The sequence below is a fragment of the Macrobrachium rosenbergii genome, chromosome 51, assembly GCF_040412425.1.
Source record: "Macrobrachium rosenbergii isolate ZJJX-2024 chromosome 51, ASM4041242v1, whole genome shotgun sequence".
NCBI lineage: Eukaryota > Metazoa > Arthropoda > Malacostraca > Decapoda > Palaemonidae > Macrobrachium > Macrobrachium rosenbergii.
Window position 1 is genome coordinate 20,345,164 of NC_089791.1, and position 17,667 is coordinate 20,362,830.

Genomic DNA, 17,667 nt, shown 5'->3' on the forward strand with positions numbered 1-17,667 from the left:
AATTTATTTTTGATAACGAACTTGGGAATTGTCTTAAAGCTTTTTATGTACATGTAAACTTTGTAAGTCTGTTTTGTATTCGTGGTTATTGTATAACTTGTCTCTTATTCCCCAATAAAACCTGAATGCAGGACGGAACGTACAGCTTCTTGGCTCAACTTTTGAGTAGACCTGATATCTAGTGTCGTGTAGTGATGTGTGTGTGTGGACTTAGAAAGGGTGATTGCCCTTATCCTTTGAACTGTGCTGTAACTTGGTTCATTTGAGTGCCATTGAGTTATAATTATAATCCCCTTTTGAGTAATTCATTTTATTTGTCTCTTATGTAATTGCTCTTTGATATGTTTAACCTTTAGTTATTAAATTAGTTTAACTTTAAATTCAACAGATGCGTTTCAATATCACCCCATTTTATTTCATTTTCCTGTGTTTCAGTTTTTAAGAATGGTGAATATAATTTGATCTGATTAACTTGTATTGTGTTCATACTTTAAGGTTACGCAAGTAACTTATAGAAACGAGGTAACATGTAGCTGTCCTCTAAGGTCTGAAAATCAACCCGTGAGTACTCGTAAGATTTTGAGAGAGAGAGAGAGAGAGAGAGAGAGAGAGAGAGAGAGAGAGAGAGAGAGAGAGAGAGAGAGAGAGAGAGAGAGAGAGGCGCGTACCTCTCGTCGTATCTCGCAGCAACTTATGATTGATCTGAGTTCATGTCTATAGGGACTGCTCAGTAAGTAACAGTACTTAATTGTGGTACTAATCAGTGATGATATTAGTGTGTTATCCTCGTTAGTAATGAACTGGGCTGATAGATACCTCCCCGTAATTTAGAAACCGCAAAGGGAGCGTGGTGTTGTTACGTAAGGCTTTTAGGTTTTTTGACCAAGTAACAACGTTAAGCATACAGTCCACTTTGTCCATATAATCAACTTTTTTGCCACATTTTTTATATATATATATATATATATATATATATATATATATATATATATATATATATATATATATATATATATATATATATATATATATATATGAATGTGTTTTTATCAGTACGGTGTCTTCTTCTCATTCGGCTCATTATTATATTAACAAATTATTTTAACTAGACGTTATGATAGTATGGCAGTTTAGCTGCAAGTGTTTAGTCTTTTCAGATTACTTAGTTAATTTCGTCCTTTAAATGTTTCGTTTTTTCTGATAATGGAGCAAATATTTTTGTATCAACAATGATAGTTCAGTTTCTCATTATTCCCTGTGTGCTTTCATGTAATTTGCAGAGTTAGTAAGAATTCTTGTATAGTTGCTTAAAAGTGATCATCCTTTTGCAGTACCAACTTTTTAAAGTATAAATTTGCATTACTGTGGTTTTTTTTAATGAGAATCATCGACAAAATTTGTATCTTTTCTTAATCTTCGTTCACATTTGCTGGAGAGGACACCGAAAACATGTGCCTTTGCTACAGAACTTGGCAGCGCTTATGCCTGTTATTTATTACACAATATGAAAAAAAAATGTGTTAATTGTATCTTAAGCATTTCATTTGTATTGGTAGAACCTTTATGTGACCGGGATATTAAGCACTTTGTTTACGAAATTAAAATGATTTTTATTAATACACATACAGTATATCTCAACAGCTGTCAAATAAATAAGCATGGCAGTTTGTTGTGTTCCAGCATAAAGCCAAACTGTTGGCCCCGCAGTTGTTTGCAGTGCACGCAGAGCATGTTTGTTTACAAAACTTGCTGTCACTGCAGCTCCAATTACACACAATCAAAATGACGGCCAAATTATGCTGCACATAGGAAGTCTGCCCTCGCTATGGTTCTCTCAGTCTATATTGAGACAAAACACATTGGTGTTCCAACAACGAAAGTAATTACCGTACAATAAACACAAACTTGACTCCAGGTCATGTCATCTTTGCGCTTCGTGACTGACAACAAAGCTGTCATCGTAAGCGTAGCGTCGTAGGTGGGTGTTTGGGTGATGTGTCAAGTAGTATCTACGGCTGAAGATGTGATACGGTGGTTTATCAACTATAGATAAAAATTAAACACAGTTGGCGAAGACGGACAAGGTAAGTTACATACAGAAATGCTAGTAGGTCATTTTGTTAATCATTTGGAAAAGGTTAATAAAATGACATGCAGGATTATGTGGTAAATATATTGGCGAAGTTGTGCCTAGCAACGCCTATGATATGGAGGTAGCCCAGTATCGTAGGCGTTCTACGTCGGGGAACCATTTAATTCTTATATCAGACCCCACTTACCGGTGCCCCAAATTACACAAGTTTCGGAATATTTAAGGCGATTGCCGTACCTTACCCCAGCCCATAGTTGTGATTGAATTTCAGTTTAAAGCCAAGACTGAAGGCCAGTCTAAGTTGGGGCAAGGTTACATTAGCATGACCTAAGGTATCCCCAAGCTACTTATGGCTGGATTATTTTAAACAAAATGAAAGGTTTTTTCTCACGATATCTAAATCATAGCTTATAGTAAGCTAAGCATTTTAAGCTAGCCTGACCGAGCTTATTCATTAGGTAGGCTACGATCTGCATTGTAGCTTTACAGTTAACAATGAAAAGGTGACCTTCCTAGGTAGTTTAGCTATAGATATCATTCATAATAAGCCAAAAAGCGAGAAAAGAAGTTGGTGAGTACTGTATCATATAATATTGCACTAGGAATAGGAAAGTGATTGAAACATTTTTGTGATGTGGTAGGCTATCTTGTTTCAAATTAATTTGACGTATGGTTTTTTTCTGGTATCATGTTTCAAATTAATTTGACATATTTTTTTTATTGAGTATCCATAGATATTGAGGTAGACCCACCCTTATAACTCAAGAAACAGTGAATTTCCAGAAAGAAAATGAATACAAAAACAATTGAAGACATGTTGAAATGCTCCAGAAAAGCCATATTTCAAGAGGATGCATGATAACCTAACCTAACCTTTGCTAACCTAAGTTAATCTGGGGCAGTAAGTTGTAAATTGACCAGGAGGCATCACTTCAAACTTAACTTGACCCATAGCTCTGTAAATCATATATCCCGTAAGGGGGTAGTGCTGTCAGTGCACCTCATGCGGTGCACTGTAGGCATTACTTAAGGTTCTTTGCAGCGTCCCTTTGGCCCTTATCTGCAACCCGTTTTCATTCTTTCTACTGTACCTCAGTTGATATTTTCTTCCATCTTACTTTCCACCCACTGCAAGCAATTTTTTCATAGTGCAATTGCAAGGTTTTCCACCTGTTACATCTACTCCCAATTTCCCTTTTAGTGCTGAATGACCTCAGGTTCCAGTGCTTGGCCTTTAGCCAAAATACTGCATTCTATTATATTCTATAAATCAGACAGCGCTTCCTTTGAATGTTAGGGATAGGGAAATCTTTGTGTGCAAATTTTTATGGTAATTCTAAGGAAGAGCTCTGCATAGCGATATTGTTTATTAATGGAATTTTTTTATTGAACAATATAGAAAAGGGTGTACTGTATATGAAGTAGTACAGGTGGGATAACTTGAGAAATTTACCAAAATAATGTGAGAAATTTACCATCTTTTGTTTATGTTTTTATGCAGAAACATTCTGCAGAATGCCATGTTTAGTACGAGCGCCTCAGGGATGTGTGTAAAGATTAAAAACAAAAGACGGTAAATTTATCCCATTGTTTTTTTGTAAATTTCTCAAGTTATCTTACCTTTACTGCCTTCATGTACACCCTTTTCTATACTGATTAGTCAAAAAAATTAATTAATAAACAATATCTCAGTGGAGAGCTAGATAAACTCATACGAAGAGCACAGAAATGCTGAATGTTGAACTGAATCTGAATCATAAATGAAGGTGGAGGAGGCAGGCAATCCCAATCTTGTTCTATGATTGACAGAAGTAGTCACTTGGTTTTAAAATGATTACACATCTCCAAGATGATTGTACAAGTGACTTGAGTAATATTCTTTCATGGGGAAATTGAGGGGTTTGATTTATCGAAGGTTAAAGGAAGGCAGATGGTGTCTATGACAATTACTGTACATTGAAATTCAGGGAGGGAAGAAGTGTAGAAGGAAAGTGTTTTATAAGCATATGTTAAGTTTTGTTGTTTGAAAGTTTTTGCAAAACAATAAAATGTAAACAGAAACTGAGGTATGGTGACTAGGGGATGACAAGGATGCTTATGGCAGTTCTTGTGGTTTTGGGGAATAAATTTCCTGGTCTGGCCATGGCTTCTTATACATATTAGGTTTATTGGTTGTGGAGTACATTTACAGCTAACACTTGCACTGTAGTCTGGTAGAGGTAAAGCACCTTGGGGGTCAGGCCACTATAAAATTGGTAATTCTTGTGGGTTTTAGAATATATATACTGTATATGACAATTACCAGGCCATCTATTGAGAATTGTCGCCATTTGTTCAATTTTTCTTGTATTTGTTCATGTTACTGGTTAACCTTTTATTGACATTCTTCTCTGCTTAGCATTCTCAACTGTAAGTATTCCAAAACAGGAGTATTAGTACTGTAGTGTTTTCTTCACCCTTTTCATGGATAGTAACTCTGAAGAATAGGTCTGTGAGAGGTTTTGGCAGTTTATTATTTATAAATGTTTATAAAATATATAGCAATGCTAATTAAGTGAAACCTTTTCCAAGTGCACAATAGAAAATAAAGTAATCCAGCTTTATCTGTTGAAGTAAAGTTCCAATTAGAGTACTAATGATTATTTTAATTAAAAGGAACTGATGTCCAGGATTCTTTAAACATTATTACTATTACCTGTTGAAGTAAAGTTCCAATTAGATTACTGATGATTATTTTAATAAAAAGGAACTGATGTCCAGGATTCTTTAAACATTATTACTGTATTATAACAACAAAAAGCTGGTAGGTCTTGTGTTGACCTAATGGATTCACTCCCCAAAAATCCCATGCATCTAGTACATTTGATTTGGTATCTTTGACATAAGTAACTAAGAGTCTTTTCACTGTACTGTACAGAGGGGAAGTCCTTCATGATATTCTCCCTATTATAATTTTCAGCAAATCTTCCTTTTCATAGAAGGAGCACTGTTTAAATACATTTTCTGTCTGTACATCAAAGGTGTTCTATTTATTTCTTCATTCCTCGGTTTACCATAAGGACTAATAGTCATAAAATTCTCTGCAGATTGTTGTGGGTCAACTACCAAGCAATCTAGATTGCTTACATTATTATTCAAAGAAACCCTCTGTAGGAACCAAACAAGCTAGCTTGAACTGTACTTGTTTGTTGCTGGACATGAAGAAATGTATGAGGTCGCAAAGTTCATGTTCAAGGATAGGATAGTGTTACTTTGTGTTGCTGTTAGGTGTGAATCACTAATGCAAGGTGTATGTTTGGCAAGCCTCCTTTGCTTTTGAGGTAGCATGGCTGCTGTGTGGAAGACTAGTTTATTCAGAGGCTATAGGATCACAGTCAAAAGAAAATTCACAGTTGTGGATGTGTAAGAGGATTCCAATTCTGTCCCAGCAAAAGTTCCAGTGGTCCCACTGGTTAGCTGCCCTGGTTTGCATTGCCACTGAAGTTTTGGTTTCATCTAGGAGGGAACTAGATAGACTATGGTAAATAAGGTCTCTATAGATTTTGTCTAAATGCACATGCCAGAGGCCTTTAAGTGATTGTCACTAGTTTAGATGAGGGGCTAGTGGGGCAGTTGCAGTCTTGTGTGCCTGCTGATGAGACAAATTTGTGCACTTACTATGATCATAGTACTTGATGGAGCTATTTATTCATTTAATGATGCTGGATTCAGGCATTCTTGAACCAGATTAAATGTTGCACAGTTGTAGTCAGAACCAGATCAGGATTGACTTCGTAGAGATCAGGATGAACTAAGTAAGAGATTCTTGGCAAGGTAACTTTTCAGATTCTTAATTGGGTACAAGTAGGAAACATGCTGCTATTCCCAAGTTTCCTGGGTGCTATCAGAAGGCTCTTGTAACTAGAAAAATAGGCCTTGTCCTTGAAGAAGACCTTCTGTGCTTGAACCACAGGTTCTCTGGTTAGTGTTTTCCATCTTTTTCCTGTTCAGCCTATTAGGAAGGATACCATCCCTTATCAAGAACACTGACTGACAGAATATCTACAGCTGACAATGGATTTCCTTACTGTACAGTATTAGTATTTAGCATCATTCAACTATTATAAGTATCTTCATCAAGCTTAACACAAGATGTGTGCAGTTAAGCATATAAAACACAGCTTTTCCTCTTGTCATTTTCATGATGAAAATGTTAGAGGAAAAGCTTTTAGAATTTATTCATTTCTGTTTTCAGAGTTGTGAAATAAAAAAAATATTGTAAAGGACGTGCACCCTGTGCAAAACAATGCATAGGGTGTGCCCTGTTTTACTTAGTATATCATTATTGTAAGGCGCTTTTACAGCTCAAGTGTTGATTTGTTAATGCTCATACAGTCAGAAATCAAACTTTAAATTTCTTAAAGATCAAAGAAAAGTTCCATTCTTGTTTCTTATCCCAACATTCCATGGTACAGTATTTGCGTATCCTTGCTTATACTGCACAATATAAGAAATGAGAAACAGGATGGTTCCTTTTGGTCAGTACATGTGGTGAGTAGCTGTCAGCATTCACTGGTGTTCTGCGTACATATAAATTTCAGTAGGAGCTAGCAGCCATTTTCCAAAGGTGTAGTGTTGATTGTCTGTGGCGTTACTGTACGTTTATAGAAATGACCGTAATGTTACTGCTTTCCCTTTTGTAGTGTTTTTTATATTCTAAGGAAAGCATTTAGGCTAACTGTTTTCTGACTTCCAAATTCAAAAATCTCGTAGGGTAAATAGTACCAATCTTGTATGATATGGTGTTTTATATATTTCAGATGGGCAAGAAAGATTGTCAAACATCTCGACTGCCAGTGGATCACTACAGGAAACAAATAGGTAAATCAGTGTGTTATGAATTGTTTTTTTCTCATGAAGAGTCTGAATAGTAAGTCTTAATTAGTGCCATTCATGTGAGTTTCATAAAAGAATTTCTTTGTGAATGTCAGATTTGTAAGATACTGTGAATCGTTCAAGTTTCTTCAAGGAGTGAAAACATAAGGTAGTGATTGTTAGTTTATGCGACATCACCTGTATAAGGAAAGCATAACTTTACCAGTACAGTGAAGAAATATCTTGCACTATGTGCATTATTAGTGACATGCAGTTAACTGAGTACATATACTAATTGTGTACTTGTAATAAGAAAGGTGTTCATTAAATCTAGGTAAGACCTCATGCCAACCAGGTTAAGTCCCTGTCTCACCAGCTAAATGTATTTGCTTGCAGCCTTGTTTTCATGTAACAAAATGGCATATATATTGAATGGTTATTCTCCTTTTAATTTTTTATCCTTTTCATTGGAATTTTTTTTTAACATTGTAACACTAGGTATAACTATGAAATTAGTTTTGTTGTATTTTAAGTATTTTCCACTTGCAAAGATTACTTATGTTTGTGATGGTTGTTTCACCAATATTTGCTTTGTGGTTTTCTGTATTTGACTGTCTTTCTATTACAGTACACCGTATGTCAGTGTTTAGTTTTATCTTTTGTTTTGTTTTTTTTTTCATACACATGATTAAGACTGTATAGCCAAAAATGTAGCATTTTAATTTTTTTGCTTGTTTTTCTCCTTTAGATACTGGTTCTTTAGAGAAGCAAGCTTGGTGTATAACTGCTGTATACAGTTATTATTATTGTATACTGTACATGTATTTTATAATCATGCACTTTAAGCTTAATCTTACTCCTTAAGCTTTCCCTGAAATATGTGGCACAATTGGAGTTTCCATGGTACTGAATGGAAGTTCTTGACTTAACCTCGAGACAGATCCAGCGCATTTGTTTTTAAGGATAAAACAATACCATATTCTAATCCTTAAAGCTTCATGAGGACTATTGTCCTCATTGTTAGAGGGAATGGAACTTAATCAGAATTTCTGTATTGACGATTTATGTATATCAGGTTCTGCTTGATCTTTTGACTACTTGACCGTCTGGTATGTTGCAGTTGTGCTGCCTGTCTGCTGCTCAGTGGGGGTTAATAATCCTGGGTTTTGGTAATTAAGGTTAGGTACAGTAGTATTTGGTTTTTCGCATGTCCAAGGAATAAGTCAGTTAATTAGCTTACATAAGAACATGGCTGGCATTTATCTTAAATTATTAAAAGATTTTTCCCCAAAACTGTTGATATTGATGTAAGACCTCTTCCAACACCCTAGGGTGCTTTACCCTAAAGGAAGGATGTTAGTTGAGCAGATTATAAGTCTAGGGCTTTATATACTAGAAGAGCTACCAAAAGACCTCTTTGTGGCTGTTTTAAATATGTAAATTAATTAGTCTCATATCCCTGTGCCAGGCATTCATGGCATGCAATACAAAGAATCTATGTCTGTGAACCATTAGGAGAGTTTATGAATTTTGGAGACTTTTGAATCCGTTGAGACAGGATTCAGTCTTATCAATCTCTCTTACAGCACTTTACTTCAGGAACATCAGCAGCTTAGATGCCACCTCGTCCTAAGAGTGTTTCCTCACTTCTTTCTGTTTTTGTCATGCAAACTGAATTTCATCATTATTGACTTTATAGCTGCATAGATCATTTTGCCTTTTCTATCCACGTATCCTATTTTCATTCAGCTTTCTTATGCAGTGATTGTCAGGTAGAGCAAGCTTTCATGGTTATTGCTTATGCAGAATGCAATATGGTCAGACTCCATATGGATCATATGGATATCTCTTGGCACCAAGTGTCTTGGCTCAAATCAGTTTGCATGTCTTATTTAATGGTGTAAGCCTTTTTTTTCATGTTATAGAGGAACGCAAAAATTTTAAAAGCAAATTAGACAGTGGCTATTTTGCTGTGAACCCATTTTTTACTGTATCTCTATGGCTATTTGGCTGTGAGTTCTAGAATGCACGCCCAGTTGCTTCAAGACTTGTCTCTGCCACAGCGATGTGCTGGTCATCTATCTCATCTGCTACTTGACTGGGTAATTTGCACTACGATCAACTAAGTAATAGATAAACTATTTTACTCCCAAAAATTGTGTGTTGTAAAAAATTTAGCAAGTCTCTGCATCCAGTGAGTTGAAATTATCATTTTGAGAGGCGTTTCATAGAGAGTAACTGAAAAAGTTAGTCATTTACTATTTTGTATTAAAGTAGGTTAAATTTTCTGTAACACTGGATGAAATGCTTGGCCAGGCCTGTACAGCCTACATTAATTGGGTTCCATTGACCAACCACTTTATTGAAGCTGTCCTGTATAAAGTAAGGTTAGATTAATCTAGCTGGCATGCACAATGGCCTAGTGTATTAGTGTTTGCAAATCATGAGAAACATTAAGTTCTCATAGTATACAGCAGATCGTTTTGTAAGTGAAGGCCAGCATGGCATCTATTATCAGTTGCCACACCTTGAGATCTGTATCTCTGGTACAGTAGTACAGAAGTGTTGGCTTCCTGAATGTAGCCTAGAGTATGACCAGGTCTTGGCCCATCTGATCTGGTAGTATGGGTGAGTTGTCGGGGACTGCTTCATTTGTAAAAAAAAAAAAAAAAATTATTTACTACCCTCATCATCTTTAACTGCCTCTCTGTTTCATCATGAAATCCTTCAGAATGTGGATGGTTGAAATAATTAGTTGCTCTATAGCGAATACATCAGCTTTGAAATTTGTTTCAAAGGTTCTTTATGAACCTAAAATCATTTGGCTCCTAGTTGAGTGATTGTTGTTGGGATATGTACATGCATTCAAACTCCAAGTCCAGGTTTCACTCTTTATTCCCGTTAGCTGTTTCTTGGGGTTTTCTTCAGCAGCTTGTTTCTCTGACCAAAATTGCATTGCAGATTAATGTAAATGTTGGGTTTGTTGTGAAACAGATACAGTATATCATTATAAAAAGTTTTTCAGTGCAAACTCATCATTTACATCAAATATTTCACCTCCCATCCCTGCTTATCTGATGTCAAGCTGCAACTATGCAAGATGAGGATCCATTTGGGCAAGATGACCGTATAGAAGACCACTTATGTGGGATAATGCAGATGATGGATGTATATTGAAAAAATAATTTCGTTTTTAAAAAATCATTTTTATTTATCTTTGTACAGGATGTATATCAGTGGTAATTGATGGTTGGTTTTGTGTGAAGGAAATTTAGCTGTTAATAATCAGTTTTTCCATGATTTCAGGAAAACAGAACAGAAAGCATACAACACCGGATGTGAAAAAAATTAAAAAGCAACATGAAATGAAAAGAAAGACTACTAAAGTTTACAAGGTAAGAATTTGTTTCTTCCATATAATTCAGAAGTTTTTATATCGTGTAAATTTGCATCCATACTGTTCTGTATGCTTACGTTTAATCTTTGTTTTTCATCTAGCCACCACAGCAATTTTATTACATTTTTACAACTAACTTTGGACTAAGAAACACTTTACAGATTGATGGCAGCATGCCATCATCATACCAGTAACCAAACCAGGCAAACATCCCAGCAATCCATCAAACTATAGACCAATATCTTTAACTTGCTGTCTGTGCAAAGTGATGGAAAAATTATGAATTCAAGGTTAACATAGTACTTGGAAACAAATATATAAATACAATCATCCCAACCCAATTTGGATCTTATGATAATAGATCGACACTTCACCCACTATGTCACTTGGAAGATTGTATTTCAAAAGGATTTGAACAGAAACAAATAACTACTGTAACATTTGTTGACGTCCTAAAGGCTTATGATACCACGTGGAGATATGCTACAGTATATTGAAAACACCATATGACAATGGTACCATAAAGCTTCTTACGTTTATTCATAAAAACTTCTTAACAGACCTCATGTTTCAACTGCAAATAGAATACATTTATTAAGATACATGAATTAGGAAATGGTATCCCACAGGTGAGTGTTTGGAGTTGCACCTTGTTCCTCCTTGAAATAAACCATTATAATCAGTTACCTAGTGGAATTAGAAATAGTTTCTATATGGATGACTTTGTTACATTCTTCAGTGCTTTAAACTTATAACACGTTCATTGTATTCGTAACAGTGCCATCACAAAAGCAGATACTGCACTTGGGTCTCTACTATAGTCTCTCAATTCTCTGCCGAAAAAACTTAAGTATTGTCTACTTTTATAAAAATATCAATGGAAAAAGATTGGTATTGTTGAACTAAAAATTAGAAACAATCTGATTCCTGTCTGCCAAAGTGTAAAGCTCTTAGTTTTAATCTTTGCTACACAGGTGAATTAGAAGACATTTAATCTTTGATACACAGTTGAATTGGAAGGCACACTGCATAAAAAAAGGCAAAGGCAGAAATACAGTACATTAAACCTGATGAGGAGGCTATCATAGCTTGGGGGCTGACATATGAACCCTGATGTTACTCTACAAAGCAACTGTTCTGTCTGTGTTAGGTTATGGATACCAAATATGTGGCTCAGCTTGAGACTTGGTATTAAAAAGCTTAGATCTAGTTTACAATGAAGGACTCAGAACCAGGACTGGAGAATTTTAATACTCCCCAAACAATCCATACAAGTTGAAAGTGGTGGACCTCCTCTCTCTCTCTGAGAATTAAACTGTAGTAACTGTACAAAGTACAATAAAGGCTCAGTCAAATGACTAGCCAGCTAAAGAGCTTTTCAGTTACAGAGACATTTTTGTTAATGGTCATCCACTACTACTCCCATTAGCGCTAGCAGAATTTTTCTGGTTCTAAATGTAAATATAACAATACCTCCATAACTAGAATTTCTTCCTTGTTGGGTTATGCATTAAGTACGTCTGTACACACTTTTACTAGCGTTATACGTCTGTACACACTTTTACTAGCATGAAGTACGTCTGTACACACTTTTGCTATCTACCCAAAAGTTTTGCATATATCCCCTAAACATCATAAACAACATAAGATGCAAAGGCTCACATTATTCAGGCTGTACAGATGGATCACTATCTTTCTCTGGTGTAGGATTTGCTTCAGTATCTTCTAATGAAACAAGTCTGTTCTCATTTCCTTATACTGTATTGCGATATGGTCAGCAGTTAAAATGATTAAAACATGCCACCAAGGAAAATTGCAATTTTCTGTGACTTGAGAAGTGCATAGCTCTTCAAAATTGTTTTTTTGTGCTGACAATAATTTTGAGTGGTGTTTTCCTGTGTATGCATTATATTATGGTACAAGTATATTATTTTGTATATTTTAACATAAGTTTTTATGTATTTGGTGCTTATATATTGATTTTCATTTTTGTGTCTGATGAATGAATGCTGGAAGTATGTACATATGTACAACTGTACAATATACAATATGTACTGTAAAGCCGAAAATCATGTAAATAAGAAAATATTTTTAACATTTTTAAGCTTTTAATTGATTTTGTACTTTACATTTTATCACAGATATAATTATATTTGAACATTTATTTTCCTGTGATTTGGTTCTTTTTTATTGATTTATGTTTTTACAGCATTTTGACATTTGTTGTTGACTGACAAAGATGCATAAATTAATGTAAGTCCATACTTACTTTTCCTTATTTTTAACAATAATCACCTTAAAGTCAGAAATGGGGAGAGGCTGGATGATGGTTGGAGGGAGGTCTTACTGGCACAAGTCTACCAAACTTGGTACGAGTAGGAAGTATGCTTACAGTTATTTGTGCCTGCTGGGCATTAAAATGAAGGTAAAATAAAATTATTGTAAATTTTTTGTACTATTTATCTTTTCAGGATGTGAAAGTGATTGTCAGTGGCTTCCTGGGAGCTGCCATTCTTGTATATGTAGCAATGCTTCTGTGGTTCTATGCTACTGAAGGTTACAATCAGTAAAAGGATGTACAGTACTGTATGTCCTGAGACAATCATTACTGTATTTTGCTTTTGGATCATGTAGAGGTACATAATTCATTCCTGTTGTGGGGTCAAATGACAGTATCTTAATTATGGTTTTAGGAGTTTTCTGTAGCACCAGCTTGTTAAGCACCCCACCTAGGCTATTTGTAAAACATTCCTATCTCTTATCCTTTCTGCTTTTTTTGTGGTATTCATCTTGGAACGTAGTGCTATAATTAAATTTTAGATTTAAAGTACAATAACACTTAAAAACTTTCCCATAATAAGAACCAAGTACAAAATTACTTCTCTGTAATTACAGTACCTTTGCTCTTTAGTATAGTACTCAGTGTTGAATATAGGGTAGTACAAATGACTACATTATCAAGAATATTTGAGGTCTATTTTATATTTTTGAAATCAGGGCAAGTAAAGCTAGTGAGGGACCTTAGGTAAAATTATATAATATTTCTGTGAATTGTAGATCAGATGGTATTTTCTGTAGATGGCGATGAACAAAGTCATGAGATTTGTAGAATTAATTAATCAGAAAGTAGTTATTACATGAGTACAGTAATAGTTTGTTGTTTTGTTATTTATTAGTTCTAAGGTAAGTGATGACCAGTGGGATAGTTATTTTGTATCTTTTTTTGTTGTGAAAGAGTAAAGATATTAAGAATATATTTGTTACCTATATTGAACAATATTTAAATATTTTCAGAATTCTGTGTAATTTTTGTTCATATTCATTGACTCATCTTGAGATAATTTACAAAGTCCAAGTGTTAAAAATGTTTAGGGAAGAATAATGTTAATGGTTCCATAATTGCTATTGTATAGTTTTGTGATTTACAGGCAGTTGTTGTTTACTAATTAAAACTGACTTTGTGGTAATTTTCATTTTATAAAATGAGCTACAAGCTTACATGAAATATAGAGGGGTTAGGGAGTGCAATATTAGAGTTTCAGTGGAACGATCAAAAATGTGTCTGATAACAAAATATCTTTTAATATTTGCTTTATTTTTTAATTACTGATATGCATAGTGTTAACTGTTTATCCACATTTTTGAGATTCTCACTTTAAGTACAATAGTGAACAGGCACGTTGCTCTTGAAGTTTCCAACCTGGTTTATCGATATATTTTTAAAAATCATTGTTTTAATGTTTGGATACCATATGAAAAATGATGCAAGATCGTTTCAAAATTACTGAAATACACTTGATGTGCATCTTGAATGAAAGCAATAATGTTTACAGTATAACCTTTTGATTTTTAAAGGTTTTGATAGATTGAATCCCTTATTCAGTAATAGATCTACCTTGATAAAAATTATTTCTTTTGCAGTGGAGATGGTCTTTTTTATGCAGTAAATTCTTTGTTTCATGGGTCTTTGATTATAGGATGTCAAAAGACATTCACTTTTTAAGTGTAATTTATGAGTATTTATTAACCCAGTGAATGAATGATTAAGGCTTTAAGCAGGAAGCAGTTAAAGATATTTATTAACTGGCAAATTAGATTGAAAGCTGGCCAGAACAATTAGAAAAATTAAGGTGTTAATAGCAATACTGTATATTTAGATGTAGGTAATTGAAAATTTTAAATAATTTTTTACTGTTAGAAATAATTGAGATGAAGTTTATTTTTCATTGTTGAAAAAGCTAGGCTTACTGTACTTGATGTGTTAGTTGTTAAGAATTTTTTTTACATGGTAGGTATGGGCATTCAATTAAGTGAAAGTGAGTTGGGTTTTATCTTTCAATTGACATAACCACAATATTTTATTGTTGCAAATTGAGAATATACAGCAGGAAGTAGTGCTACTTTGGCAGATGCTGTTAGGGCTACCATTAAGAGGTAGTATAACATACTGAAGTGATTCCTTAATAATGTGCTCAAAAAATCATTAGAAGGTAGTTGGGTATCATTTATCGGCCAAAGGGAAATTTACATTGAAAGTGCAGTTTGATTTTCAGTTTATTCACCTTGCTTTTCCATTTATGTCCAGTGATTGGGTAGAACTTTTGAATATAATGGTTACTCATCAGTCCTTAATTATGAACGTTTTCAAACATCTATTCAAACTGAAATGGCAGACCTTGTTAATCATGTAGATAAAATTTTGTGAGGTGTTGAAATGTAAACATTGGGCTTTTTTGTTTTCATAGTGTATTTTTAAGTTATCTTTAGAGAACACTTGGATAAATAGAGGTTTTGCATATGGTGTCATTTTAAAAATATTACAGTAGCTACAAGCTAGTATGATTGTAATTGCAATGTCTGAGATGAAAGAAAGGAAATATCTGAGTTTCTGGGTGTTAAGAAAAAATAACCAAGTTTCTGGGTGTTAAGGAAAAATAACCAATGTTGATTTTGCTTTATCATAAAGTGGAAGAATAACATTTGCTTGTGTAGAGAAAGTGGAAAAACAGAGGTAGAAATAGAATTCATTAGCCAGTAGGACTGATGATGATTTGTGTGCTGTACTCGATCAGAAATTTTTTTAGGATAAGTAAAGTTTGCCAGTACATTGATTCCCTCTAGTCTTTCTCCAAATAAGCTGAAAATTTGATATGAAGTGACACACTTTTTGCAAGTGAGTAAACTTTCTGTTGAATATTAATTAATATTGGCACTTGTATACTTCAGTTTCATTGTACAGCACTGTACATCTTTAGTCGAGGTGTTTTTATTCTCCCGTTATTTTTCTTATTTCAACATATATTTTTCTACAATTTTGTTTACATGTTTTATATTTTTCATAGATTTATTATTGGTGCCACTATACAAAAGTTATTCATTATGATTTTGACTGATTAAAGTGGACATTGCACAATTTCTAGATATATTTTTTTAATTGTATGCATGTTTATTATGTGATTATTCATCATGAGTTCGATAATTATTTATATAAGAAGTTTTTGTGAACATAATACCAATTTTAGGAAGGTCCTGTTTTTTCTCATTTTCATTAATGCCATGTTGAAAACTAGACAAAAGACTGCATGTGTATTTTATAGTTATTTAGACTTGTGTCCTTCAACTACAGTTCTACTGTATGTCATAACTCTCAGTATTTAGAGATTTAGTAAAAACCAGTCTCTTTTTGTGCTGAAAGATTCAAGAGGTGTGAAGTGTAAGTCAATATCGAAGTTGTAAATTTTGTATGTAAACCCCTCCCCATTATTATTAGGAAGTAATATATTAAAAAAAACATTTAACCTGTGGCTGGTACATACATTCCAAATTAGTACAAAACCCCCAGATGTCTTATCAAAGTTCAAGTGGTTCAAAGATTAACACGAGTAATGGCTGATTTATACCATTTTATGTCTAGACAATGTGCTGTACCAGTAAAACTTAGGGATGAAAAATATGGGAAAGTTTAAACTAAGCACAAGGCACTAATCCTCATTGGACTAAGATTCCAGTCTAGGTGCTGGTTGTTTCATTAGATTAAACCACTGATGTAAATTTTTACCCAGTTTTCCTAAACTTGTGAACCACTGATGTAAATTTCTATCCAGTTTTCCTATACTTGTGGCTCCCAGCTCTAAACCTGCATCATCAGGCTTTTTTTTTTTTTGTGCAGGCAAAGTGAGTTCCATTTTTGAAAGTCAGTCATCTCCCCAAAAAAAGGCAGAGCTGTCAAGGAAGTTAAACTTTGTATACTTACCATATATAAGTGCAAGGACACTTGAGCAGCCCAAGTAAGGAAATGGGAGAGTGATAGGGTTAGGTATAGGTTTTCATGGTCATACCAATGCTTGGAAAAAAGTTTTGGGATAACAGTTATAATTATAACTAATTTCATTTAAATAGTTCCAGGAATTGAACTGAACTAAACCTTAGAAGCAAGTTGTGTTACTGATTCTAAGCTTTTGTCATATTGGTATTCATGAGTTGTAAATTGTCCCATGCTCAAAGCCTACTGTAACTGCATATCTGGCATTTCTGTAATGACGTACAGTTTATATAAACTTGGTATGTATAGGGAATGTATCACTAAAAATGCAATAATTTTTCTAATGTACTTTAAGGTAAATATTACTCAGACACTTGATAATTAAGGTCATGTGTATGTTTTTGTAAATATTTTGCTTTGAAAATGTTTTTTTTTTTTTTTTTTTTTTTTGCAATATTCATGACGTAACCTCGTAATACTTTCAAGTATAAGAACTTCTTGATTCCAGTTATCTTCAGTTACATTCCTTTTAGTGTTATTGTTTTAATTACTGTAACATGGTTTACTTTCACCTAGTGTGAATAGTGCTTTACAAAAATTTTAACAACTTAAAAACTGGTTAGTGTACAGATTCTTCATAGTCAGCATAGATTTGTACAGTACAACTTTCAATACAATTGTTCTTTATATCCGTTCTTAAAATTTAAGCCTTTAGGTGTTCTAAGCTGTAATTATGTTCATGCGCTAAAATGATCAGTATAATTTATATGTTGAATATACACGAATAGCATTCCTTGTGATATCAAGCAGCTTTATTATTATGAGTTTGAAAATATATGATGAAGAGTTTATATTTTATACTAATGTACTTCCAACTTTGTAGTCATTTTTAATATACAATAAATGACAAAATAGTTACTTTAGTAACCAATTGATTTTAGCTTGAAGCAGATTGTTCTTCTTGCTCCACACTTTTCAACTTGCAATTGATGCGAATACTTGACTGGAAGCACAACGTTTCCAACATTAAGGTAAGTTGTTACTAGTGCCAGCAATCTCTGT

The 17,667-nt window shown here is 33.9% G+C and overlaps 1 protein-coding gene across 1 annotated transcript; it reads left to right on the top strand.

Moving 5' to 3' along the window:
• The first annotated feature begins 1,713 nt into the window (after positions 1-1,713).
• LOC136833181 (triple QxxK/R motif-containing protein-like) lies at positions 1,714-17,517 on the top strand. The gene is made up of 4 exons (XM_067094943.1): positions 1,714-2,084; positions 6,892-6,952; positions 10,253-10,341; positions 12,815-17,517. Exons 2-4 carry the CDS (start codon positions 6,892-6,894, stop codon positions 12,911-12,913), a joined length of 249 nt encoding a protein of 82 aa, XP_066951044.1. The 5' UTR covers positions 1,714-2,084; the 3' UTR covers positions 12,914-17,517.
• Positions 17,518-17,667: the final 150 nt, after the last annotated feature.

What these genes read in the sequence shown, in the direction of transcription:
- LOC136833181 (XM_067094943.1), top strand. Translation starts at nt 6,892, where the DNA reads ATGGGCAAGAAAGATTGTCAAACATCTCGACTGCCAGTGGATCACTAC. An exon ending in TCACTACAGGAAACAAATAG is followed by an intron (nt 6,953 to 10,252) that starts GTAAATCAGTGT and finishes CCATGATTTCAG; the next exon opens with GAAAACAGAACAGAAAGCAT. An exon ending in AGACTACTAAAGTTTACAAG is followed by an intron (nt 10,342 to 12,814) that starts GTAAGAATTTGT and finishes TTATCTTTTCAG; the next exon opens with GATGTGAAAGTGATTGTCAG.